Genomic DNA, 26,749 nt, shown 5'->3' with positions numbered 1-26,749 from the left:
TATTGTGTATTTGCACCCTTAACTACATCATAGTCAAAGTGGGAAAAAAAGACTAAGAAGCCCCTAATGGAAATTGTCAAATTTTATCATCCTGTGGATTGAGTTGCTGGCTGTGACATGCGCGAGCCCCCCTCCTCAAAAGAGAAAAAAAAAAGTTAACACCTCCGCTCTCCTTCTCCTGCCTCTAACGGGATTCATTGTTCCTCCCTGATTTGTGTGTTTTTTATGTTAATCACTCCCTCCTCATACACCAGTCGTGTCTGAGGCAGCGGGAGGAGGGCGGGGGTTGGGGGATTCAGTGGTCGTCAGCCGCCAGGGTCATTTGTAACGGCTGATGAATGAGCGACTCAAATAAATAAATAAGTGCACTGCATCTGACCCACCCAGCTTTTCCCAGGCTCTTGGGCGTTGTGGGGAGTGGGGAGGGAGGGGAGGGGGCTAGAGGAGGGTTGAACACAGCGACAGGGCCACAATTGATTTCCTCATTGCTTCAGTTTGTCGCTTAATCTGGCGATATGCTGATAAATCTTCGCACTTTGTCAATTAATTTCCCTGAAAAATGAGACCCAAAATGGCGAGCACATCAATACAGCAGCGGATTCCGTGTCAAAAATTAAGCGGTAAAATTAATTGCCCTCCCATTCGCTCCTGCTAAAACATAACTAATGAGGGAGGCAATTATAGCTGCATGCAGACGCCTCCGGGGTTATTTAAAACACACACACACACACACACACACACACACACACACACACACACACACATATATATATATTCACACACACATGCAAAGAGAGGTTGTATATTTTGACTTCAAAGTTCTTTTATTGTCTTGCAATAAGGAATATTTAATTCAAGTGAGGGGTGGAGGGCTGAGGTGTATCATGGGAACAAAAGAGAAGCGATGAGCTGATATTCAAATTGCCAAAAAAGTTTAAGGGCTCTCACTGCACATTAGCAGGGAATGGAGTTTTTAGGGCATTTTCGTGTCTGGAACCAGACTTTGGGTGCACTGGGTCGTGCAGTTGTTTTTGACTCCTAGCTTGATTCGTGCCTTCACCTCTGCAAGGGTTCAGCTGAGGATTGATATAACCCTAACCCCTAGCTCAGGTAAGAGTAAGACTCCAGGTTGAGGCTGATAACTGTGGTTTTAGGGTTAATATTGCATAAGGATAAAGTTTAAGGTCAGGGTTAAGTGTTATTCGTATACCGATAAAAGGCCGAGGTCAATGTGAATCAGGAATGACTGAAGTCAATGCAGGGCTGTGTTGTGGGTCGGGGGGCTTCCATGCTGCTTCAGATCCTCCAGTGTTGACAGCATGTCACTCTTGTGCTACCCCACCTCGCCTTCCCCACCCAGGTCCTCCAAGGGCTCACCGCCGCAGAACAGCAGATGAAAAGCACACATGTAATTTATCGCCAGCGTTTCCTCCTCAAGAATAATTGTGGCGACCGCGGCTGGGCGCAGGGATCGATGGCTATGGATTTTTCTGTGGTGGGGTCTTGTAGCGTTGGGCGTAATGAGAGATGGGAGGGAGGGAGGAGAGGAGAGGAGGCGGGGAGGAGGGACCGGTGCTGTTTTTCTGATAGGGAGAAAAGGTCTGACCAGATCCTCAGTAACTATTCTAGAGTTTAGAGACACAAAATAAAGAAGAGTTTTTGTTGCTTCGTTTTTGCGTCAAAAGCTCCGAAATCTAATTCTTGCAACATACGGGGTCCTACAAGAACACAGAATTATCTGCCAGAGTTAGAACAGTTTCGGATAATATGCATGGCCAATACAATATCAACTTATATAATCAGTTTGTCTGTTCCCACAATCATTTTCACTCAATAGAGAGTCATGGAGAGACGTATATAAAAGTTGAAATTTCTTTCAAATTGTTGCTGAAGACGTACTGTGAATGTGCGAGAACTTTGTGCTTAATCGACTGCTATCATGTTTCGGGCAGATGTGGAACCATTATGTCGATCTCTGGGATGTCTTCTTTCTTCCTTTTCTGTTTGTGCAACGCAGTGTGCAGCAAAAAATATCACATTTTCACATTCTGTGATATTGTTTTGCCGGAAACATCAGACATCAGGTGTTGAGAACAGTTAACGTAAAGGGTGATTTCATGCAGCCACAGAGTGGAGCAGAACGGACATTTATTTCTATGAGAACATTGTTCCTTTAAAGGCCATTCACACTGGGATTACAGAGTGAACCTGTATGAATTGGCTAACGAATGCACCTTTTTAAGGCTGTTTTTCTCCCCTCTAAGTGGCACTGCATTAAAACTCTTCTCACAGTCGAGTGGCTTTAAATGGGTGTAATAGAAGAAACTTGAGGCTGCTTTGTCTCTGCGGACTCAGTGAAAGCTGCTATCTGTGCAGAAGAGGAGCAGAGCACCACTGAGGCCCAGCTGGAAGAGTCACCCAAATGTGTTAGCAGTGTGTGGCGAGAGCTGGAGTTCAACATCAGCATTTAGATGAATATTTAAGTGATACGGCTTGTGTCTGTATGTTAGAGTATGCGGTACCTGCGGTGTGTCAATGTATGTGCCGGCACACAACATGCGCATGTGTGGAAATGTGTTACTAGCACGCCACATGCAGTTTGATTTGTGTGTCAGTATGTTGGAATATCTGCATGTGTGTGTGTGTGTGTGTGTGTGTGTGTGTGTGTGTGTGTGTGTGTGCACATCTGTGTCCATCCTCTAAACGTGTTTGTATGTGCACATGCATGTGATTCCCTGAGTGAGTCTTATCACAAATGTGTGCGCAGGAGTGTGTGACTGCCTGTGTGCACTGGAAGAGAGAAAGAGGGAGGTAGAAAGAGGGAGAGGGAGACCATCATGCTGTTAATGACAGAGCCAGATGCAGGGGAGAGAGGAGGAGTGTAAAAAAGCTCTCCACGCTCCCCATCTGGAAGGCATCGCCCCCAAATGAAGTTGTACAAAACCATCCCATTGATAATAAAGCTAATTTTTATGGCTCTGACAAGTATGTAATTATGTTCAGCGGTGCTTTTCAGATTTTATCACAGTCAATAAACCACACTGGCAATTTCCCGTCCCCCATTTGACATATTTACACGGATCCATCTGATTGGAGGAATTAGTTAGCTGTGAGAGCTCTGATGGATATACACTAGTGATCTGTGACTTCTGCTTGGCTCATCTGTTAGCCAACTAGACCCGCTGCTCATCTGTTCCGTCTGTCTTTTCCTTTTTCTCGCTTTCTGCCTTCCTCCTCCTTCACACATTTCTCCAAATCCATTAATACGTTTCCTTTTTTCTTTGTCTTTACTCAAGCTCTCACATCCTTGCTCAATGGCGCCTCGGCAGCAGTTCTGAGTAAAGAGTGGTATAACTCAAAGGATTCATGTATATTCATAAATCCACTTCAGTCGCTTATTGCCAGCCCACGATATCTGAGGTTGTAATACTGTTTAATTGCATTTGTTTTGTTATGTCAATGCAACTTTACAATTAAAAGGTGTCGGTGACAGATTAATTATACTGAGGCAGACGGAGGGAAAACAACTGAAATAAGACAAACGTCATAAGTTGTGCGTCGCTTCACTCGCTCATGTGAAGGATTCCAGCAGTAGCAGCAGGTTATTTCATTATTGATGACATTGTTTTCATTTGCAGTGTCATAATAAGCTTGATCCTAATGCGCATCAACATGTAGGTTGCACGTCATACATATGAAAAATATAAACATGTTGTCTTTTAATTTAACATAGTTTAATGAGCTCAGTCGGAATGAACAACCCTGTCAAGGTTTGATGTCTTTTTACAGTTTCAGCATCTAGAAATATCCTGTTTTTGCGTTGGTTTTCAAGATGGATGTAACTCCAGGTAACATTAAAACTGACGTGCTCATTTCCAAGAGGACCTTGGAATCATTAAAGTCCAATAAAAAATGTTTTTTCTTTGTTAAAACTTATTCTTATAGCGGTGGCTTCTGCTTCTATCAGTTATCATTACTTTGTACAAAAGTAATTTTGGATTTCATGGATTTCCAAACTTTTTCCCTTGGGAGGCTAAAACTGGGACTTAACGGTGGGCCATGAGCTACAAGCAAACATCTATTGTATTATATTGTTAAGCTGTAAAAAGGTACCTGTATCCCAAGTTTATGAAAAATATTTAGGGCTGCTGTAAGTGATATATTGTTTATTAAAATAAGTGTAAAATATCTCTATATTCCAACAGTAATCCGTGTTATAGAGGGTTTGGTCGGTAACTCATGTCTCTCCTCCTGCTGCTCATGCAGTAAAAGAGAAAAGAAATGTTCTGGTATCCCTGCCCACTTTATCCAATCAGGACAGAGAACTCATTAAAGAGGCAGTCCTGTCTGCTCGTGAACACAGAGAGCAGGTTCCTCCTGTTTGCTGCCATGTCTGGCGATTGCTGTGCGTTCATGTGGTGACGTAGAGAGGAGGGAGGAGATTGCGAGATTGAGAAGTGCAAAACAGACAGGAAGTTAGCTCAAATGATGGCAACACTTAAAGCTGCTTTAATAGAGATTGTACGTGTATGAAGAGTGTTTTTACCTCACAACAAGTTAAATATTGAATATCATGGCTGCCTTACCTTGGCCTCGGCCCTGGGTTAGGTAATCAGACAGGTTGTAAACAAGCCAACAGTTTATTTGGAGCAAACTTAGTTTATAGAAAAACAAAAAACAAAACATGAGTCCTCATTGCATGGAAAAGCGTGTGCGCACAAGCACATCAAGTATGGTAGACAGCTGATCAAGGTCAAAGTCTATTAACTGTGATGGATGTTTACAACGGCCATTTTGGGTGATTTCACAGTTCTCCTTGGGGTTTATTCAGTGTGAATGTTTAACTGCTTTCCTTCTTCTCTTAATCTGTTTTCGACAGGAGAGAAGTCTTATCTGTGTGACCTGTGTGGTTTTGCTGGTGGCACAAGACACGCCCTCACCAAACACAGGCGCCAACACACAGGTAAGCCGCAACGCAGGCATCCTGAACTCACACCGTAAAGTAATCTAAGCGCACACACGTGTGTTGCACGTGTGGACCTTCATAATCTCGGACGGTGATTGACACTTCAAGATCTGAAACACCACAATATTTTTTTTCCCCACATAGTTTTAGCAACTGTTTGCTGTCTCTCACACACACATACACACACATATACACACACAGAGGCACATCAGTGTGACATGCTGCTGTCAGTGATAGGCATGTGTACCAGTATGGCTGACTGAATCTGAGATTTTTAATTTCAGTTATCATTTCACCATGTCATTCTGTCGCTTAGGGAAATTGCATTTTTCAGATAGGCTGTCAATAACGAGTGCTTTTTTGGAAATTGGGGTAGTGAAACAAATACTGTTCTTAACCGTTGTCTGGCAGGCGCCCAAGGATCAAGAATCCTGTTATAAATATTCATTTAGGTTTTCATAATTCATTTTGTTTGCTCCTCAGTTTTTTTCTGCTATTTCCCCTCGAAACCTCCATTTTCCATCCTCCTCTCCTGTGTTGACATATGTCAATTCCACAGATTTAGCTGCATATTCAAATCTGTTGTCACACAGCTGCATATGAAGAGAGCAGAGAGGGCTGACAGAGTTTTCTTGTCAGAGTTTGACTTAGACACATTTTTTAAAGGCCACTGCTAACGCTAACATTCCCATGGTGTAAGTTTTTTTTAAAGACAACATCGTGTCTCTATTTAAAATCTTAAAATATTCCCCAAATTTATAAGAACTAAGTGTCTAATGCTATTCTTATCAGTATGGAAACACTGCTGAACACTGAAAGAGTCAATCAAATGCCATGTCAGGTTTGGCAGCTCTGTGAAGCAGGGTGAGGTTTTATTGCAGGTTTTAAACACCGACATCACCGAAGCTGTGGAGTAAAATACTCCCTCACTACTCTGGTCTGCCATCTGAAATAAAGAATAATTAAAAGTACAAACCTCTGCCAGCTACGAACAATGTTCCAACTTGCTGTTACACGTCCAGACATCAGCCCTGCCATTTTGATTTTAAGTTAAATTGATACGTTGACCCTGTGAGCGTGGCCTTACAATTTAGAATCAAGTCTCTTTTTCTCTAAGATTAATGACTGTGTGTCAGATATGGTAATTATCCATCATCTAATGATAGAAATCTCCCATCTGGTTTTCCATTAAAATCTAACTCATTATATTTCATAGAAAAGCATATTTGAGTAATAAACATATCCTGCTGACAGATGGATAAACTGTCTCCAGTGAGATCACAACTTTAAAACAGCATATTTCCTTACACTGTTTACGGTACACCTTAACGATACCATATCTGCTTGGCAGGCTCGCTCTGTGCTCTGCAACAAATACCCGAGTGGCCAATAGAAGCGACGTAGCCAGCCATACACGGAAGGCAAAATTGAGGAACAGCTAATATCGTGTGTGTTTGAATTTACTGATTGTTTAACACAAGTTTACGCTTTTATCAAGACCTCAGAAGGAAAAAACCTATCTTGGAAAAACGTTTCCAACCAACTAGGCATATCAGGCAGGTGTGTTTTAACAGGTAGCCTGTAGGTAGGCAATATGTGTAGCCTATATGATCAACTTGTATGGTTCACAATGTGTTCCCCCTCAACAGCGCTACCGACTTAATAACGTTTTGTGCACTGTGACATTCCTGAGCACCGGGTCAGACGTGATCTGAACCCAGCAGCGAGCTCAAATCACGTTTTGTCTGAAAGGGCCTTTACACTCAAATTGACAGATTGTTCCCTTTCAGCTCTTACTCTTCAAATATTATCTACTTTGAGTGTTCACTTACCAACAGACAAATAACCCCTGAAATGGCTTTAATTAAACAGAAATGTCAGCTCTTCAAGTCATTTCAATTCTTCAATAGATACAAACTCTTGTTAATAGTCTTATAAGCAAGCACACTTTACATTTTTTTCAGATAATGTAGCTTTTCTAATTAAACAGTAGATTTTGAACTATTAATAGCTCTGTTTTGTCAGGAAAGTATGTTTTTGCCAACTTTGTTTCTGTCATTAATTGTTCTCCAAATTAATCCCACACAGCATCATGAACAATGAAAGGTCCGATGTGTGGGATTTAGGGGGATCTATTGGCAGAACTGAAATGTGATATTAATAATCATGTTTTCATTAGTGTATAATCATCTGAAACGATCATTCTGAAAAGAATTGTTGTGTTTTCGTTACCGTAGAGTGAGCCTTCTATAGCTAAGGAGGAAGCATGTCCTCTTTCATTGAGTCCGCCATGTTGCAGAAGTGCTAAATTTGGATTCATGGATCCAGCAACATAGTGTCACATATTAGCCAAACCATGTCAGCTGTAGCCTTCTAACTGGATTTATACGTTGTGTCTGTGCATGTTTATCAATGAAAACACTGATGTCATCTCAGTTTCATCTTCGTTGTCTGTCACTTATCTTTTCACTACAGGAGAGAGACCCTTCAAATGTAAGCTCTGCAACTTCGCCTCCACCACGCAGTCCCACCTATCGCGGCACAAACGTGTTCACACTGGGGAGAAACCGTACCGCTGCCCCTGGTGCGACTACAGGTACCGGCTCATTGACTAGCCCACGGTTGGTGGCGCTGATGGCTGCCACCATGGCACTGATGATCAGGGGGTTGATAGGTGGGGGTAGGATGGGGCTGTGGGGGGTATATAAGTGAGTGAGTGTGATGGTGAGAAAGCAGGTGGCATTGTAGGGTAGTTTGGAGGGATGGGGGGGCGGCGTTAATGCTAGAAGCTTTGTGTGTGTGTGTGTGTGTGTGTGTGTGTGTGTGTGTGTGTGTGTGTGTGTGTGTGTGTGTGTGTGTGTGTGTGTGTGTGTGTGTGTGTGTGTGTGTGTGTGTGGAGGGTGGGTGGTAGAGGTGGAGGGCAGACAGGTCTAATCTCCACAGCATGGCTCCATCTCATCACTCTGCCATCATCAACAGGCCCAGCTAGATTTCTCCCCCAACACACATACACACACGCACACTGTCTCTCACGCACATACACACAATGTCACTGTCACTGGCAGGTCCCTGTCATTAAAACACCATCATACCACATCAGTAATTACACAGGAAATTGTCGGTGAAATTGAAAAAGTTTTGGCTGGCGTTGCACATCTCCATCTCTCTCTCTCTCTCTCCCCCTACATCCCTCCCTCTCTCTCTCTCGCCCTGTGCTTCCTCGTCAGGTTGTGGCAGAAGAGTGTGAAAGGGAATGATCTCAAACCCATCATTGGTTTTAGATGTACTCTTCATTCGTTTTTTCCCCTCTGTGACAAAGTCATTTCGGCAGCTTGCTACACCTGCTCCGCTGCAGTGAAGCGCTCCACTCATTTCAAGTCTTTTGTAAGCAGTCCAACTCAGAAAAAAATGAAAAGCTGAGGTGTAATAATTGTCGTCAGGCTATTATTTAGCAATTATCAATGGATTATCTCACCTTGGACCGAAAGTTATCATGAAGTATCTCTTGACTGTAGCAATTAAGGATGGAGAAGTGTAGTGTAACTTACACTGTTTGATTTAAGATGATTTTGATGTCTTAATGATTACATGTGACATTTCACTGCAAGAGAGGGCTGCATCCCGTCCTTTATTTGCTTGTTTTAGTTGAACTACAGTGTTTGTATGCCAATATATGATTGGATAGTTTCATTAGCAGAAAAGCAGCATGGCTCAAGGGGTGACAGTGATAGTCAGGCCCACCACTTTGGTCCACACTGAATTAGCTCACTAACTATTAGTTGGATTGGGCTAAGACTTTGTACAGATATTTTTTTTTTGGTTCCAAGAGAATGAATGCCACTGACAACGGTGGTCCACTGACTTTTCCTGTAGTGGAAAGAAGAGTTGACAGTTTTGTTTGTTAGTAATATGTCTCTTTTGTGTAGACGTTCATGATGCCCAGAGGATGACTTTGGCGATCCTCTCACTTTTCATCAAGCACCACCAGCAAATCAGAGTTTTCACTTATCCAGCACAATATCCTAACTACTGCAAAACATTATACAGATATTCATGGTTTCCAGAGGATAAATCCTGCTGACTTAAATGTTATGGACTTTGGTCAGTTAGCGTCATTATCAGGTCATTTTTTCCCCCAGTTCTTTGGTTTTTGACCAATCTGTAGACTCTTACTCTTGTTAGATTGGAACAGCTGATATATATAAAATATATAAAATTTGCAAACTGCAAGAATTTGTTGTTTTGGCCAGAATGCCATTCTTGCTATGGCAGACACTTAAGCTCAAGAGCAAAGAAAAGAAACCCTGAACACTGAAGTATAAAGAAGACACCATCTTGCATGCTTGTACTTGTTAAACTGAAGTCTTATTGCGATATGTATTATTGACAAGTGAAATGAAACTATTTTCCAGAAATTACCTAGAGTCTTAGCATAGTTCCAATTTTAACACACAAACACTGACTGCAACTTGTGACTGCCATCGTTCCAATGTGAAATAGCCATAAACTGTCAGGAAGCAGAACAGTTCAGTTAAAGTATTCAGTTAATATATTTAAAGGAGAGATGCAACTATTGATGCTCATTAAATCTGTGCAAATTTAATCTGTGTAAATTAAGTTTAAATTGGTAAATTAAAAAATGAAGTGATTCTGGTAAGTTAAATTGATGAGGGAATCTTTTTTGAGCATCTGCATGTTTAAATAAAAACATCAGTATTTGGCACCAGTGGCGATATAATATCTCGCTTCCTCTTACGATATATTACTGCATCAATATACTATCCCATCCCTCTTAAGCACTGGTACAGTATGTAAAGAATTAGTTAATCATATAAATTGGCTCATTTTTTTTTTTTTTTACTTGAGGGCAAATTTTGGTCCCACATCAAACCACTACACTAAAATAACCCTTATATCAGAAAGATACTGTACGTGGAACGATCCAAATGTTCTTGGTCCCATTGTTCCTGCACTGGTACTTAATGATCATTACAGATAGTGGCAAATGAAACAGTAAATTAGAAGCCCAATTAACATTTTGGTGGCCCCGGGGGTTCCTAGAGGTCCAGAGGGCAGGGAAGGGGGTGTGTGTGGGCGAGTTGGGAGGAGGAGGGAGGTTGGGGAAACGCCCCGCTGGCTTACTAATATGAGGACGAGGAATTGAATGTGGGGGCCTCAGACAGCCGCGAGGGGCCCTCGCCTCTGCGCTGCTTTTACACTCTGAATACATGTTTAAAACCCGGACGTCTCTGGTGGCCTGACCACGATAAGGAGCTACCAGATGAGTTAGCACGTTTGACCTTTCAATGTAAGCCGCGCTCATGAAATATATATGATGCAGTTGTAAAGACATATTTAGGTCTGAGGCAAATGGAGCACTTGTGTGATTGACAGCTCTTGCTCATAAAAAATATTTATATCTGTTTCACAGGTATACATCTGATTATCACTATTAACATATCCATATTAAATGTTATGGATGACATCTATGGTTTCCTCTTGATACTATGAGATCTCCATCAAGGCTGCTCCTCAAATGCATGTAAATGAGCTGGGAGTGAATGATCTATCAAATGCCACTCATCTCCTATTCAGACAGAGATAGATAATAGAGGGGGATAATTATAGTTAGGGAATAGTGGTAAAAATATTCTAATGATATTGCACTGGGAGTCCTTGGCTGTCAATTAATGATGTCTACTTGACTATTCTGCAGCTATTTATGCAGGCCGCAAAACTTCTTTACTTCAGTGTTTAAGGAATCATTTCTATTGTTCACAATGAGGAGTTTTTTCTCTCTCTTTTCTCATTAAAGTCACAGTGGCATCTTAAATGGTCTAATTGATACGTAGCCTCTGACTCCTGCCACGTTACCATCCTTCCGGGGCTATTATTGTTTATTGAATGCTGCGGCATTCATGTTTCAATCTACCTGTTAGAATACCGTCTCAGTTCGAGGCGACGGCGTCTTTGAGGATGACACGCTTACTGTCAGTGCCAGGGAGGTTTGCGACCTTGTAAAGTGAAGGGAGAGATGAGGGAGGAGGGGGGAGACATTAATGATGATACCCGGGCCTCCATGGCAGAATAAGATCCAAATAGCACCAATGATCCAAATACAACCCCCCCCCTCCCAACTCTTAACACACACAAAGAAACACATTTAAATCTCCTCTAACGAAGCGCCTCTCAATTACACCTCTCCCATTACCATACACTCGTTTGGGAAGAGGAATATGGAAATGGCTAAAATAAAGGGGAGAGGGAGGGAGAGACGGAAAGAGGAAGAGTAGGGGTGATGCAGCCGTTGAGCATCAGTATGGCTGATTCCCATGGTGAGTGCACGGATGGGGGAGGAAGTTGAAACAGTGTTGGACTAATTAATACAGTGTATAGTAGGAGGGCTGGTGTGGGCTTTCACTAACTGTGACACCTGCTGACTCCTAAACGCACGTTGTGTTGTTTTAATATGACAATTACGCCATTACCATATCTGAGAGATAGCATGGCCCCCCTAGGAATCCACCCGCGCTCTCTTTAGAACCTTTTAGCTCAGCTTCAAATTTTATATATTTATGCTCCCGCTTTCGAATAAGAAATCAGTTCAATTTTAGCATTAAATGCATTTTTTAGCAGCCTGACTTACGGTAATTCATGAGCATGTGACAGTTTAAATTCTTAGGCATGTCTTTTTTTCATTATGCAAAAGAGCAGTCAACAGATGTGACCGTGATTTCTCTGTGAACCTGCTGTATTTTTGCTTGTGATGGTTGATAAACTAATCACAACAATGTGTTTGCCAATTTGCTGGATAAATGATTGAGGATATGTGTAAATGTCAAGGGTTGTGTACATATCTGTGGGCCGTCAGTCAATGTAAATCTGACTCATTTAGATTCTTTGGCATCATTTTTAATAAAGCCAATGTCTATAATGCATTCAAACACATTATGAACATGAAACTATCAGTCATATATAATGCGCTGTAATGCACCTATAGTGCTGTATAGTCTTACTTATAAGAACTCATGATATTCATAATGTTTTATAGCAGTAATCAGAACTCATGATGATGCCAATGTCTGTAATGCATTAAAAGCATACCCATAATGCATTATAGTGTGCCTATACTAGTAAACAATCAAACATTTTACAAATTCTCTCTAACAATTATCACATATTATAAGGACAAGAATCAATACTTCATAATTGCTGATCAGTCACTATTTCTGCATGGATCACAGTGTATTAAAATCTCATAGTTGTAATGCAATTATAATCATTTTGTAAGACATTAGAATCACTATAATAATGCATTATAAGGTGATTATAAGTGACCGTTGGGTGCCAAAAGTAAAGTAATGGAATCCCTGTCTTATAGACAGATGTAATATATTACAAGCTGGTTATAAGTCACTGTACGTGGTCATTGTTTGCTGTAAGTAAAGTGGGGAAAAGTCAATGCAAACATAAAATCACAAAATGCTGAAATGTATTTTTTTAACAGGCACCAACATACATAATACTAATGTTCATTTTGCTTGATCGACATTGGTGTGATAATGAGTTATGACTATTGTTATAAAGAATTATAAATATTCAGTTCAGCTTATAACTATGATAATACGGCACTATAGGTGCATTATGATACATTATAGGGATGTTCATAATGCATTATAATGCATTACAGACATGGGCTTCATGGAGAGTATTACTGATACGGTAAATTCTTGACAATGATATAAACCTACTAGACTTGAATATCAGGCCTTTGATAAAGGTCACATTTGTAAGATAACCCAAATTGGTGGCCGACCCAACCAACCAACCTGGGAAACCCAAAGCATCAGTATTTGGCATGTTGGGAATGAGACTCAAAATTCACAATCTTGGTAAAAAAGACCTTTAAGGTTCATCAGCAGCAGCACCTTTGAAAAATGTTGGGTTTTTTGTATTGCTTGCCAGTTGTGAATCAAAGTAAATGGACTGCATTCATATAGCGCAGAGGCTATCATGCAAGGTGCCATATTATCAGGAGCAATGACCATTCATACGCAGGCCGGGGATCAAACCAAAGGCCCTCTGATTAGTGATCGACTGCTCCACCCCCTGAGCCACAGGAGTGGTATTGTGGCATCTTTCTCCTTATTTTTGTGAAGGTTTAAAGCTGGCCCTCTTTTATTTGTCTGTTCATCACCTCTGGCAATCAGTGCTCATGCTTACTACCTGGTTCTTCTTCTGCTCAACTTCAAACAAACCAAAAAGCACAGACAAAGACACACATGTAAAGCTTTCATGAAGTGATCTGGTAAAAAAGACATTTGTTCATTGCTGTGGTTTACTGCATTCAAAAAGAGCTTTGTTGAGTGTGGCATCCCAACCTACTGTAGTGTTCGGTCTTGTGAAGAGCCCTCATTGCTCACCAGAGGCTGGTGCTTATGTATTTCATACAGCATGAACAGAACCCAGAAAGGGCCCGCTCTGTTTTTTTTTTTTTTAGGCCCCAGTGGAGCCGGGCTGGACTGTGGCCCCATGATGGAGAGAGGTGTCTCTGCAAAAGTGAAAACAAATTCTCTCCTTGGCTGGCGTGAGCTATGGCACTGTGAGGCTTTATTGTCCCGGCCAAGGTGATAAGGGAGAGTAATTGCGTATTATACTGTCCGAGAATGTCAGGTCCAAACTGAGCACGAGTGCCCCATCCATCAACACATGATGGTGTGTGTTTATGTGTGTGTATGAGCTGTGTTCTACACTGCACATGCTTGCTTGCATGATGCATTACGTGTGTGCTCTCTTGTGCACATGTGTGTGTACACGGGGGATGTTTAAGGATTCAGGCCTGTATATTTTCACCTGTGTCGTCAGATCAGAGATTAAAATTTGTATTTCGGTGCAAACCAAGGTTTGTTCACGTCTATATATGTATGTACAATATGTATGTATGTGCATGTTTGTCTTGCCCATTGTGTTTGTGTGTGTCTGTGGGCAGGTTTAGATAGAGCCTGGGAGCAGGTCAGGCAGCATCATTAATCAGCAGAGGGTTGTGTGTGACTCTCTGAGCTGACATCATTACATCCTACACCCTGCAGTAGCTCACTGCTTGGCCTGCCCTATCTGACCAGCCTTAAGACCCACAAACTCTCTCACACACATACATGCACACATGACATGCACCTCTATTCCTATACATTTCATCCAATTGCAAAAGATACATAATGCATAACAGGTGTCTTCAGACATATCTCTAATGCACTCAGTAGGGCTCCACCTGCAGTCCCACAGCAAGCGTCACCCATTGCTCCCAGCACCATTACACACTAATCCTGAGCAGCTATATGGATAGAAAATATGTGAGAGATATGTAAGAGCATGTCAGAATATAAAAGAATTTGCAGGATGTAAATAATGTTTGTGTAACAAGTTGTGTTTCGCTGTTTGTGAAAGTGGTCTTTAGTCGATGCTGGTTGTGGGCCTGTTTCACTGAGGCGTATTTAAGCAATGAATGCTTTGAGAGTCTGTCCAAACACGGCTGCTCCCTCAGCTCCAAAGCCCAGCATGACTTTTTTGAAGTGTGTATGTGCGTGTCTGTGTTAGTGTGTGAGTGCGTGTCAGCATTGCAACAAAATAAAATGTTAGCACAGCAAACCTTTCTTGGGAATGTTGCCAAGCGTTTATCTTGTGTTTTCTCCCTCATGACTCCCATCTTTTAATCTTTTTTTTTACATTTTTTTTTTATTTATTCCAAAAAGGAATCAGGCCTTTTTATCTTTGTTTGTCCCCCTCAGATCCAACTGTGCTGAGAACATCCGGAAGCACATACTCCATACGGGCAAGCATGAGGGCGTGAAGATGTACAACTGTCCCAAATGTAGCTACGCCACCAACTCTCCCATGGAGTTCCGCAACCACCTGAAGGAACATCACCCTGATATTGAGAATCCAGACCTCGCCTACCTACACGCAGGTAAACCATTCTTCAATTTGTGCCTGAGGAGGCTCTGTTTTTTTTTCTGATAGACCAATATCGGAGACAATTTATGGCATTTTTCCAATTATCGTAATCTGTGTTTTTGTGTCCAGAATCGGATAAAACAAAATAATTTAACTGTGGCTCTGATACAGCATCCTCTCTCTGTCTGTAGTCACTGTCGATAGTCTCACTCAGTATTCTCTCCCGTAACAATATCATTGGTTACATGCCATGAGTAATAGCTGATCAACACTGAATAATCTGAATCTGCAGACTAATGTTACATTAATTAAGTTATCCAATAAATGTAGTGTAAACAAAAAAAAGTACAATATTTGCCTCCAAAATGTAGCAGAGTGGAGGTATAAAGTACCATATTTGAGTAAATTGTGCTTAGTTACTTTCCATCCTTGGTTATTCTATATTTTGACACAATTTACAGTTTTAACTGCAAATTTGCATCACTTCCATGGTTGGTTATTTGTCTTCTTGATTAATAATAATTGACACCAGTATCGTCCTAAAAAAAAGGAAGAAAACAAAACTAATCATGAATGAGCCCTGCCACCAGATTCTTAATGATCTGGTTGAGTTGTGAAAGGATTACGACTGGATGTCATGTGACCCTACTGTACCTCCATTGTGTATTCTCAACATCCATAAAATTCCTGTCTCGGATGAAAAAATGGCTGTCAGGGGTAAGACTTAAATGTGTATTATTGTTTCAATTCAGAAATAACAGTTTCTTGAAAACAGTCCTGAGCACTACTATGTTTAAAGAGTGTTGGAGCCTCAGGCTTAATTACAGCAATGATTTGCCTGAGTTTCACGGTTACACATCTTTGAGCTGCCCATGACTACCATGTTTTTTTTTTTTCTGTTGGCTGCTGAGAATCGGCCAAAAGTTAAAGGGACGCTCCAAACTTAACGCACGAAGATGAGTTTACTAGTCATGGTACTAGTCAGGTTGTAAAAACAGCTGTGTAATGTCCTCTTACCGGTACTAGGGACTAAAAGTCAGGATGTCACATTGCGTATTTCTTGCTCAACCATTCTGACCATTGTTTTTAAATGTTTCTTTGAGTCCCCCCAACTTTATGGAGGTGCCATCGTAAATCTCTAGACGGCCCCTTTAAAGTGTTTTTAATGGTACCTGGAAAGATTTTATGTCCACTATTTTTCTTCTGTTCCGAGTATTTGAACCCTACCACCTTCAATTTACTAACCCGTCCCTCTAATTTCTTGCATTCTAAGGTGTGATGTGCACACACACACATCTACACACATACAGTGTATACCCACAGACAAATCAACATTTGAAATCATTCTGCTGAATTAAATCACCTGGCTGCCCTTACAACCCTGCCCAGGCTCCTTTTATCCCACAGAGGTCAGATTGTCCAGAATCCTTGAGTGTGTTTTTGTCGCTAGATCCAGTCTTGCTTTTCAATGCTGATGGAGGGCACCCAGCCACAAAGAGGCAGCACTCAGATTGCTGCCCTATCCATCCCTGCCAATCACTCAGGCCATAGAGACAGATGAAATCTTGTTCTCCCTCTATTGGTTTCTTTGTATCACGGTGTTCTTCCTTTGTCCTTGAAGGCCACCAAATCCAATCGGCAGAGTGCTTGTCCTTCAGAGGAGCAGAGAGGACAGCCTTTATCCTGTTATGCCTTTGACCTTAAATAAAAGCAGTAGAGTTGGAGGGGAGATCCATGGGAGAAAGGCCAGGCAGGGACATCATTGGAAAATGGCTGCATTTTGGTGGCACTGTTGTTTAGTTCCTATTGAAACTGAATGGATCTGAGGTGTGTCTTTGTGCTGACTCTGGAAACTTTATTTCTTTAAATTTCTCAAAGAGGCTTCTTCTTGGTATAATTTCTATTCTTCAAATTCAAGGACCAACTTGTGTCTCCGATCTCCTTGACTTCCTTGTGCTAACCTCTTTGCAGAACCTTTTTACCTTCAGCTACTTGCACGAACAACTCCCTGCTTCATATTCTCTGTACCCTCTCACCTCAAGTCAAAACACACCTTTACGCCTCTTCTTACCCTTTCACCCCTGGATTTCCCTCACCTCTGTTTGTCCTTATGCATGGCTGACCTTTGGTGAAGAACACAGTCTCACAGATTCATTTTGCTGCTTTGTGTCCCTCTTACTGTGATCTGTTAAGCCACATGAAAACACAACAGCAACACCAAATAGAGAAGGAGATTTCTCAGAATGTGTGGCATCAACTTAAAAGTGGTTATGATCCGACCACAAGTCCAACCAGCCAGAGCAAGCAACTTGCGTTGTGGGTTTCAGTTTCCAGTTATATGAGCGGAGGTCAGATCTCATCTGGAACGTGCATCGTCTTTCAGTCATCTGGAGGAGATATTTCCTCCTCTTTCAGTCAACTTAAGCAGCGTGTTTTCAAGATGTCATCTTGACGCTCTAATTCATATTCTACTCACGCAACACCACAGATATGAACCGAAAGAATGACAGCAAAAGAAATGATCCAAAAATGCAGCTGATGGTCTTTCTTACCCTTGAAGAAAATTCCTTAAAGCACCAATTTCCAGAGAGAAATAGTCTGATCCCACTTAGCTTTCATTGATGCCTTATAATGTGCTCAAAATTTTGCTCTGTGGTAGCAACACATAAATAAACCACTACAGGAATGCAGAAAATCAACAACCCTCTTTACTTGATTAAGACCAAAGCAATCAAACTATAGGTGGGTTGAAAAGGCATTGAAAGTGCACTTGTGATCTCTCCGTCTTTCAAAAGAGGGGAAAGGGAGGTGGGGGTGGCAGCGGAAAGAGCAGTGTTTCATCTAAGTAGACAGAACGAGACCAAAAGAAAGAGACAGGGGAAAAAAAGATTAAGAAGGTAGATGTTGAATTAACCTGCTTGTGATTGCTCTCTGTCAGAGTGGCACCAGGGCCAGCAGCGAGAGGCAAATCGTCTGTGATGGCCCTTCCCGCTGTTCCCCCTTTGAAAGACACAGATCAAACGCACCCTAGTCACGGGCCCTTGCAGCCCCTCGCGCCGGATTGATTGACACCCGAACGTCTCCACCGCTGCTCCGTCTTTCCATATCACTTTCCCTGTCTTTCCCCTCTCTCTCTCTCTCTCTCTCTCTCTGTCTTCCCTTCTTTATTCAGCGTCGCACTTCGAATTAAAGCCCTTCTCAAGGATGAAAGCAGAGGTCCTTTGCAAACGAAGGAAGAGAGGGAATTAGACCCAGCAAGTGATGGAGGGGAATGATGATTAGAATTAGAGGGGGGGAAAGAAGGAAAAAAAGGGAGGTTAGATATGTGAGGGGAAAATGTTGCTGATAGGACACATTTTAATAAAATGGTAATGACAATTGTCTTCCTTGTGCGATCTGCTGAAAGATATGCCAGAAAGAAGTGGCGGTGCCCGTGTGATCCCAGCATAGATAGCACTGCAGCAGAACCAGAGCTACAGGTACCTTGGCGCACCACGACTTTGCTAAATTACCCCTCAACTAGAACTTTTATTTCTAGTTAAAATGCTGCAAGTACGCTATGAGTGGAGAAGCTTTGGGAAATGTTGAATTTCCTTCTTTCTTTGCTATCTCCCTCCAGCGAGGTCATCCTTGGTTGCAGGGCAATGGCTTTGTTAAATCAGCTTCCTGTCCTGTTCAGTACCGAACACCATGTTACACTCACACACGCACACAGGTGAGGTGTCGCCATTAGCTTTGTCAGAGTGTCTTCATCCCACTATTTTTAATTGTGAAATATTTCCCTAATTTTCAAGCAAGGTTATAACTGCATATCTTGGGGGCATAGAGATCAAATGCTTTGTAATTAGCTAACAGCGACGGAGTACTTGGATGTGCTGCTTAGTGCCTAAAAAGATAAAACAAATAAATAAATAAACTTCTTCAAGGCATTGTTGCTGCTTTATGCAGATTCTATTTTCCTTAATAATGCATGATGGATGGCTACTGGAGAGGGCTCGAGGAGACCTGGCCTTGTAAGTGATGATCTTAATACACAGTTACAACCACAGGCAAATTCATTTGTTTGCATATATTTTTCCTTATTAAACAAATCTGTAAACAAATATGGGTTTGGATGGCTTTTACTTAAGTTATGCATCTGCGCACCTCGCCGACTCCCCCTCCCTCGCCTTCACCTTCTGTTCATCATGTAATGAAACATTACTCTCCTGAGTTTTACTTGGGTATTGTGTTACACCAGCGTGTTGGATTGTGGAGGACAGGTGTGTATGTCATCCTGGTATCCCAGTGCATATGACACTGTGTCGACGTTGTGAGAGAAGCCACAGACACCGGCGATAAAATCAACATCTGTTTCTAATAACAATGTGCTATATGTGACACGTTTCTATGTGAGGAAAATATGTGAAAAAAACAATGCTTCACAGTTTCTTTGAAAAAACACCTATAGGACATCAAGTCGTCAGCGCTAGTGATGAACCTGCGTCTTTGTGTCACCTTCCTTATGTTGCATTCACATGATGGGCATTAATGAAAAAAGTCATTCTGTTCAGTACGATGTAAAATCTGATTAACACAGCCTCATTGTGCTGATGCTGTCACAGCGTGGATTTAGTTATTCAGAGTTGTATGCTACAAAGTCAAAAATGAGAGATTTGCTGGCTTCATGGGAGCCAACAAATGTTAAATGCTTTAACCAGTGAAGGAAAGAACAAACTTGCTCAGCTGTTGTAGTTTAATTTCAAATTATAAAAGTAATCCCACATAGAAAACAATGAATATGGCCTAAAACATGAGTAAATTTGGCCTGTTGTATTCACAGTATGTCTTACAACACTTGCTGTTTTTGTGCTCCAGTGTTTGTTATTCTGTCATCATATCTAATTTTCCCAACCACACAAAGCAACCTCAACAAGCCTGCATGTATGAACTTGAAGATTAGCTCAGGCCAGTGCTGGGTGTTAATTGGTGAATTCCCTAATGGAGGAACGCCTTTCAGCTTCATCAGGTCCTGAACTTGAGGACTAATGTCAACTGTTTTGAACTCCGTATTCCTTTTCCACCCTTTCACGCCACCCTTAAAAGTCCCTTTTTTGGACCCACTCTGAGTTTAATGTCTACCTCTCTCCGTCTGCACACTCCCTGTGCAGTCTTCGTTGAGGTATTACGGTTGAGAAGCAGCTGTTCAATGCCAGTGTGTCAATGCCAGGAGACATGCAACAAGGGGGGTGTGTGAATGTGTTTCGGGGGGGTTGGCTGAGCGGTTTAGGGGAAAACGCACATCGTCGCTTGCATGCATCTCAGTAAACCAATACAGGGCCGGTCTGGGCCGAGCAAGCAGCAATTCCTGAATAATGACCTGCTCCAATGAGCGTGAAAACTCCCCCAACTGGCTGCATTTATCACACATCAGCCACAACAAACGGCCTTTTGTTTCATCCTCCTCCTCATCCCCTTCCCTTCCTCCTGGCGCCAATCCGAGCACCTCCTCTCAGCCGTTTAGTGGCTGTCCAGAGGCTTGATTGACAAGTCCGATATAATCAGGGTAAGATGTAGGAGCGGTGGGTTTCTAGCTGCTCTGAATGTGAAGTAATGGCTACATTGTGTTTTTGCCACCTTTAGGCCATCACAGACAGATGTTTTTTCACACAATAAATGATGACAGGAAGTGTAGTGTCATTGACAGACTGGGTCAACCTCTGCCTCCGTCTGAGCCTCTGGACAAGTTGTGTCGCTGTCAGAAAATGTGAGGCAGATTGATGACACTTGATATAGGCTCCCTGGTGTTGCAATGGCACAGTTCTGTTAGGTGCCTGCTTATGTTGCACTATTCTAAAAAGTTGCAGATGGCTTATGTAGGACACAGCCTGTAACAGTTGCACAGAGTGATGGCGGGACAAAAGGATAAAATTGTTCAGACGGCAAAGGTTTTTAATCTAATGCCGCAATCAGTAACGCTTTATATTATATATAACATTATGTAACTTTTGAATCTTAAAATAACAGCTTCATCATCAATTGAAGATGCAGTGTTCTTGTAATAGTGTGAATGGTGTCTCTGTCTCAGCCACTCCAGCTCCCTATCACTTGTTTCTGCAATATGTAACTTCAGTGAGAGGGTAGGATCACAGCGTTACATACATGTTTACTTCAACTTTCAAGTTTTCAACTCAACATTGTTATGACGTAATGGGTTTTGTTTGTAGTTAGCAGCTACAGTACGTCTGGCTAATTGTTACAGACCAGGGATTTGTATTAAAACAGTGGTGATGCACTAATAAAGCCCTCATAAGTCCTTAAAATATGCTTGTTAACATTAGTAAGACTATATCAGAGTTAATAATATCATCATAAACATGTTTATTGTTAGATTATGGGACATTTATAAACACTTAAGACATTTGTTAACAGTTTAAGAATACTTAAGAGCCTTAGTAAAACCTTATGAGTGTCTCATGATTGTTTATAATAGCATGTACTCATCTTTTTGTTGTTTTGTTAAAATGAATACCTACTGTACTTTGTTATGCATTTATTAGCAATTAACTGTGCGCTTAAACAACGACTTGTTAAGGTTATTATAATCCTTTATTGTGGATTTATTAACTGTTGGATTGCCAGCTGAGGCAGGGCCTGTCTGTGTGGAGTTTGTATTAGAGCCCGACTGATGCTAGATTTTTGGGGCCAATGCCAAAAATGCTAATAGATAGATCGATAGATGAGCCGATATACACAGATTTTTTTGCAATGATCCCTTAAATGTGGTCTTCAAACATAAATATGTGATGGAGACACGATAATTCACAGTTTAACAATAAAATGTATTGTCTGAAATGACACTTGTGCACCAAAACTTACTGGAAATGTAATAACTCTAAGCTATCCCAAACATCTTTCTCTGCATTATTATCTATAAAAAAAATATTTTTAATATAAGCACTTAAGGGCCAACATAGACACTGGTAAAAAATATCTTTGAGAGGCCAATATGAGCCTATAATAGCTGCCAACCAATATATATCGGTCGGGCTCTAGTTTGTATGTTCACCCTGTGTTTGCATGGGTTTTCCCGGGAGCTCCTGTTTCACCCACCATAAAAAAGAACATGTATGTTAGGCGAATTCTCCTGTCGCACTGGCTTGGATTGTTTATAGTATGTTAGCACACATAAAATGCTTAACTTCTTTCTTTTTACCCAAAAAGATCAAAGTAAACTATGTGCTGTATGTTTGCAATAACATTTGTCGGACCACTGGTGTGTTTTTTCATTTGAACGTAGAGTGCTTAGACAGAGATGCACACATAGACACACACAAACACCTCCTGTGAGTGACGTGTTGTGGGGATGCTCGCGGGCAGGGCTGCTCCTCCTGTATGGGACAGTGAATATGGGACCAGACAGGCCGCCGGCTCCTATAAAGCCTCATCCATAATTCAATCCTCTCTCTCCTCTCAGTTCAGACACACTGTACATATCCAGCTAAAGCTAACAGCTAAGCTGTCTCAGACAAGGAAGAAAGACAGAAAGAAAAAAAGTAGTTATTGATGAGAAAGTTGACTCAAAAAGAAAAGTGAAAAGATAAGACAGAAAGGCAGCAATTGTTAAGGAGAGCAGGTTGTGAGACGAGGCCAGACTGCTGATCACTTTCATCCAGGTTTGCTCCGTCTTGACCTTTTACTGAGTCTACACAGCTCCTATAGTACCAACACGTTCCCCCTGATCTACACCCTCATTGGCTGAAGTGCTCTTCTGAGATCTCCACCACGACCTTTGCCCCTTTTACTGTGCTAAGGACCCTTGTCTTCCTCCTTCGCCTCTCCAGCCTCCATGTGTCGTCCGTTTGGTGGCTCTGCAAACGTCTCAGCATCTCTAATTACCATCAGGCTCAACTTTCCCAACTAAACAACCAATTACCAGCGCTTTAGCCCAGCCCAGTCCCATGTTTCCTGATACAGTGGCCTATTAGGGCCCCTTATTTCTCCCCCAGCATAATTGAATCCCCTGGCTGCTCATCAGTGGGCTAATTTAAGCCAATGTGCAGAGTTGGTAATCAGAGGGGCTGCCTATTAGACTATCAGACCCCAATTAAGTGCCCTCTTATTTCCAACATAACAAGGCACTATCACTACGGCTGTTATTGTATTTCCCTCTTTAGTGCCCAGTTTTGTTTGGGTAAATCTGCGGTCTGTTTGGAGAACAAGAAGAGGAAGCGGCACAAAGTGCAAGAGAGGAGTTCAGTGTTTAGTTAGCACTTGGTGGCGTTTTTAGAAATACACTTGTAGATGGAGAAGACCAATAGAGCTGTAATGATTAACTGATTAGTTGTCAAAATTCTCTGATTCCAGCCTCTTAGATGTGGATATTTTTTTATTTCTTGACTCCTCTATGACAGTAAATTGAATATCTTTAGATTGCGGACAAAACAAGACATTTGCGGATGTCATCGCAGGCTTTGATGAAACTGATGGACCATTTTCTGACAATTTACAGACCAAACAACTAATAGATTAATCAACAGGACAACATAACAGCCCCCAAAGACGAACACTAATTAGGGTGACAATCCAGAGAGCGACAACGGACAGGCTGATTGATATCGCTCAGTGATTACGATGTTTCTGTCTAAAACACCCAACAGTCCTTCACTGTATAAACTCTTCTGACATAATTTTAAAAAAAGGACTTTATGGAACGCTTTGGGACTAAAGAGCAAGAGTTTTATGCAAAAATATCCTTGCCTTCTGCTTAAATCACAAACTTAGTGATGAAACTAACGAGTGAGAGTCGAGCGTCTCATTAACATAAGAGAATTCCTGGCCTGAGACTTTTCTTTGCCACCTTATTCGGGTTCAATGAGTGCACATATCACCAAAATCTTGTTCCTGAAAAATTATGGGCAGTGAAGTTTTTAAACTTGAAAAAAAATTCAAACATCCATCTCCCGCTGCCACTTGGGTCTGCCAGAATCTGATGTGGCTTAATGCAGCTTTAACTTGACAAATAGATTTGAAACGGGAAAAAAAGTTCAGAGATGAATGCCTTCACCACCGGCAACTCTCTCTGTCCTCTCACAACTACAGAATATCTCACTTTTTTTTTTTCCTCTTTTCTTATTCCCCTTCCCTTTTCTCTCTGTCCTGTCTTGGTGACTGGTGCAGCTGAGGGGAGCCAGAGTGTGAAAGAGGCCCACCGAGGGCTGATGAGGACTGTCTTAGCAAAGCGTGTCTCCAGTCTGGGACTGTGATTCTGCAGCACTTTAGTTGGCTGCGTGTACATATGTATGTGTGTGCGTGTATGGCAGCGGGAAAAAGCCTTGTGTGCGTGTCTGGAAGTCTGTGTGTGTTTAGTGTTGGTGTCAACTCCCCATAGCCTAATTAAAGGGTGAGGAAAGCCACTCACGGGGAGATTAAACCTAAAAGGGTAAATTAGCACTCAAAAGGGGTGTGGCAAATTCACACATACGCACAGGCCATGAAATCTCTTCTGACACCTGTGAAAAAAATGGGAAAAAGAGAATAAGGAGGATGGAGAGAGGGGAGAAACTTTTTGTATTTTTGCAGCAGAGCTCTGTGCTGTGTATTTGTTGAGATGAGGATCTGGACGGGGCACTTTATTTGAAATTAGAGATCAGAGTTTGGGAAGCTGCTGGGGCTGAATATCTGGAGGACCTGTCAGTTTTACTTGAGTAATTTACTGACTTGGTTGTTGTATGTCACTTTGGACGGAAGTGTCTGCCAGACAAATGTAAACAAGTGTCTTAAAACATCAAATTGATTTGCAATTATCTAAATATGAAACTTAAGATTACCAAAAAAGACTTAAACTTTGTTAAATGTTCAACAAAAAAAAATTGTATTCCGGTTTAATTGGTCAAGTCAAGGAGTTGTAAACTTTTACTAAATTTCATTGTAGTGGTCAAATGCATCCTAAATGTAATATTAATTGAGATTAAACACTAACAGTATTCAGTTTATCTTGTTATCTTATATACTTTCTAAGGGTCACGTAAAGGGTCAATATTTCCCTACTTACCCCAAGTGAAATCTCACCACGTTGTTAGTTTTGGCTTTATTAGCTGTGATTTTTAAGAGGTATTCAAGTAATTCAATATTGCACTCCCACAACACTCGGGGACCTGGGAATAGAGCTACAATGATTAATCAATTTAAGGAATAATCCATCAAAAGAAAATTAATTGCCAACTGTTTTGATCATCAGTAAATCATTTTAGTCACTTTTCAAGCAAAAATATTAAACATTTGCTTGTTCCAGCTTCTGAAATGTGAGGATTTGCTGCTTTCATTTGTAATTAATGATAGTAAATGAAGAGCTTTTGGGTTTTGGAGTGTTTTCACAATTTTAGTCACATTTTTATCATGATTATTATCATATCAGATTAATCAATAATTAAATAGTGTTGTTACAATACTGGAATTTCAATTCAATACCTTAAAACATTTTGATAAACAATGCCATGTTCAATACCACAGGGAGGAATTTACACAACATTGAGGGAAAAGAATTTTAGATTTTTATTAAAAGATAAATATATCAAGGCTTGTATACTGTGTGTTCTGAACAACAGCAATTAAAGTAATTTACTTCTGACCATAGTCAGTAAGGTGGGAGGAGGCGAGAATATGTGGACACTGCAGCGGCGTGTGTGTGTGTGTGTGTGATGACGTGCTGTCAAAGAGCAGAGAGAGAGAGAAAGCATAGCTTTTATGAGTAACGATAATGTGAAAATGAGTAGTGAAACAGTTTCAAATAATCAGTGTCGATATTTATCGATATTTCAGTATTTTTGACAACACTGTGATGACAATAAGCACCAGTCGCAGCCCCACCTGGGAGAGACACATTATTAAAGTATGGTCAAAATTAAAACAGCAGGCAAATATCTACCAACCTTAAGTTTAGCCCTGGTTGAGATAACCCTGATGATGTCATCAGAGTGTCACTCGGGTTATGTCACAACTTCAATTAATAATTATTCCTATCTAATATTAAAACCTTCTAAAATCGAACACTATCGTTCATTAATTCATTCATTAAGCATGGAGCCGACTGATTTCCATTTTCTAAATTCAGTGACCTCTGATACCAAAGAGTGTGTGTAAAACAGACATGCACACACATGTGGAGGACAGATGTCGTGTGCCACATCATCGGCCTCCCCGCCTCATATAAATATCCCACAATTCAACGCTCTTGGCCACACTGATATCTTTCTCTGACTGTCGGCCCCACACTTCTCCCAGTACATCAGGGTGCTTTCTGCCTCTTTCTTCTGATGTGTTTGTGTGTGTGACGATGTCTTACCATTTGGCTGCATGTGTTTGTTTGTGTGTGCATGTTGAGAGTGAGTGATGTGACTCTGGGCCAGCAGCTGAATCTGCCACGCTATCTGTCTCTCTATCTGTTTGCCGGTCTGTCTGTTGTCTCTCTCTGCGTTGTCTTCTACTCCTATTTGACTGCTATCAGACAAGTGTGTTGTTTGAGAGGGAGTGTGTGTGTACATGTCATCTGTCAGTGTCTTTCCCCAGAATCAGACATCTAACGGAGAATCTCTGCTCGGCACACACACACACACACACATACTGTATAAAGATACACACACACACGCAGTTTCACACAGAACTTCATCTCCAATCTTATAGTTTTCGCCCCAAGGACTAAGTGTGTATGTTTGCACGTATAAAAGATTTCATGTGTATTGATGTGTTTCTGCGAATGCACACAAACACACAGACACACGCACACACACACACACACACACACACACACACTCTTGCATGTCTTTCTGTTTGTGAGTGTAAGAAAATAGATCT

General features: G+C 41.4%; 1 protein-coding gene across 1 annotated transcript in view; it reads left to right on the top strand.

The window, feature by feature from the left end:
• The window catches only part of znf407 (zinc finger protein 407), a 159,356-nt gene that overhangs the window by 97,576 nt on the left and 35,031 nt on the right, over positions 1–26,749 (top strand). Inside the window, exons 7-9 of the mRNA XM_073486145.1 lie at positions 4,880–4,963; positions 7,442–7,562; positions 14,752–14,930. Coding sequence (XP_073342246.1) covers positions 4,880–4,963; positions 7,442–7,562; positions 14,752–14,930 — 384 coding nt within the window. The remainder of the gene's footprint in view (positions 1–4,879; positions 4,964–7,441; positions 7,563–14,751; positions 14,931–26,749) is intronic.

This window comes from Pagrus major, chromosome 17 (genome assembly GCF_040436345.1).
Source record: "Pagrus major chromosome 17, Pma_NU_1.0".
In the NCBI taxonomy this organism is placed as follows: domain Eukaryota; kingdom Metazoa; phylum Chordata; class Actinopteri; order Spariformes; family Sparidae; genus Pagrus; species Pagrus major.
This window is presented reverse-complemented; position numbering and strand designations above follow the sequence as displayed.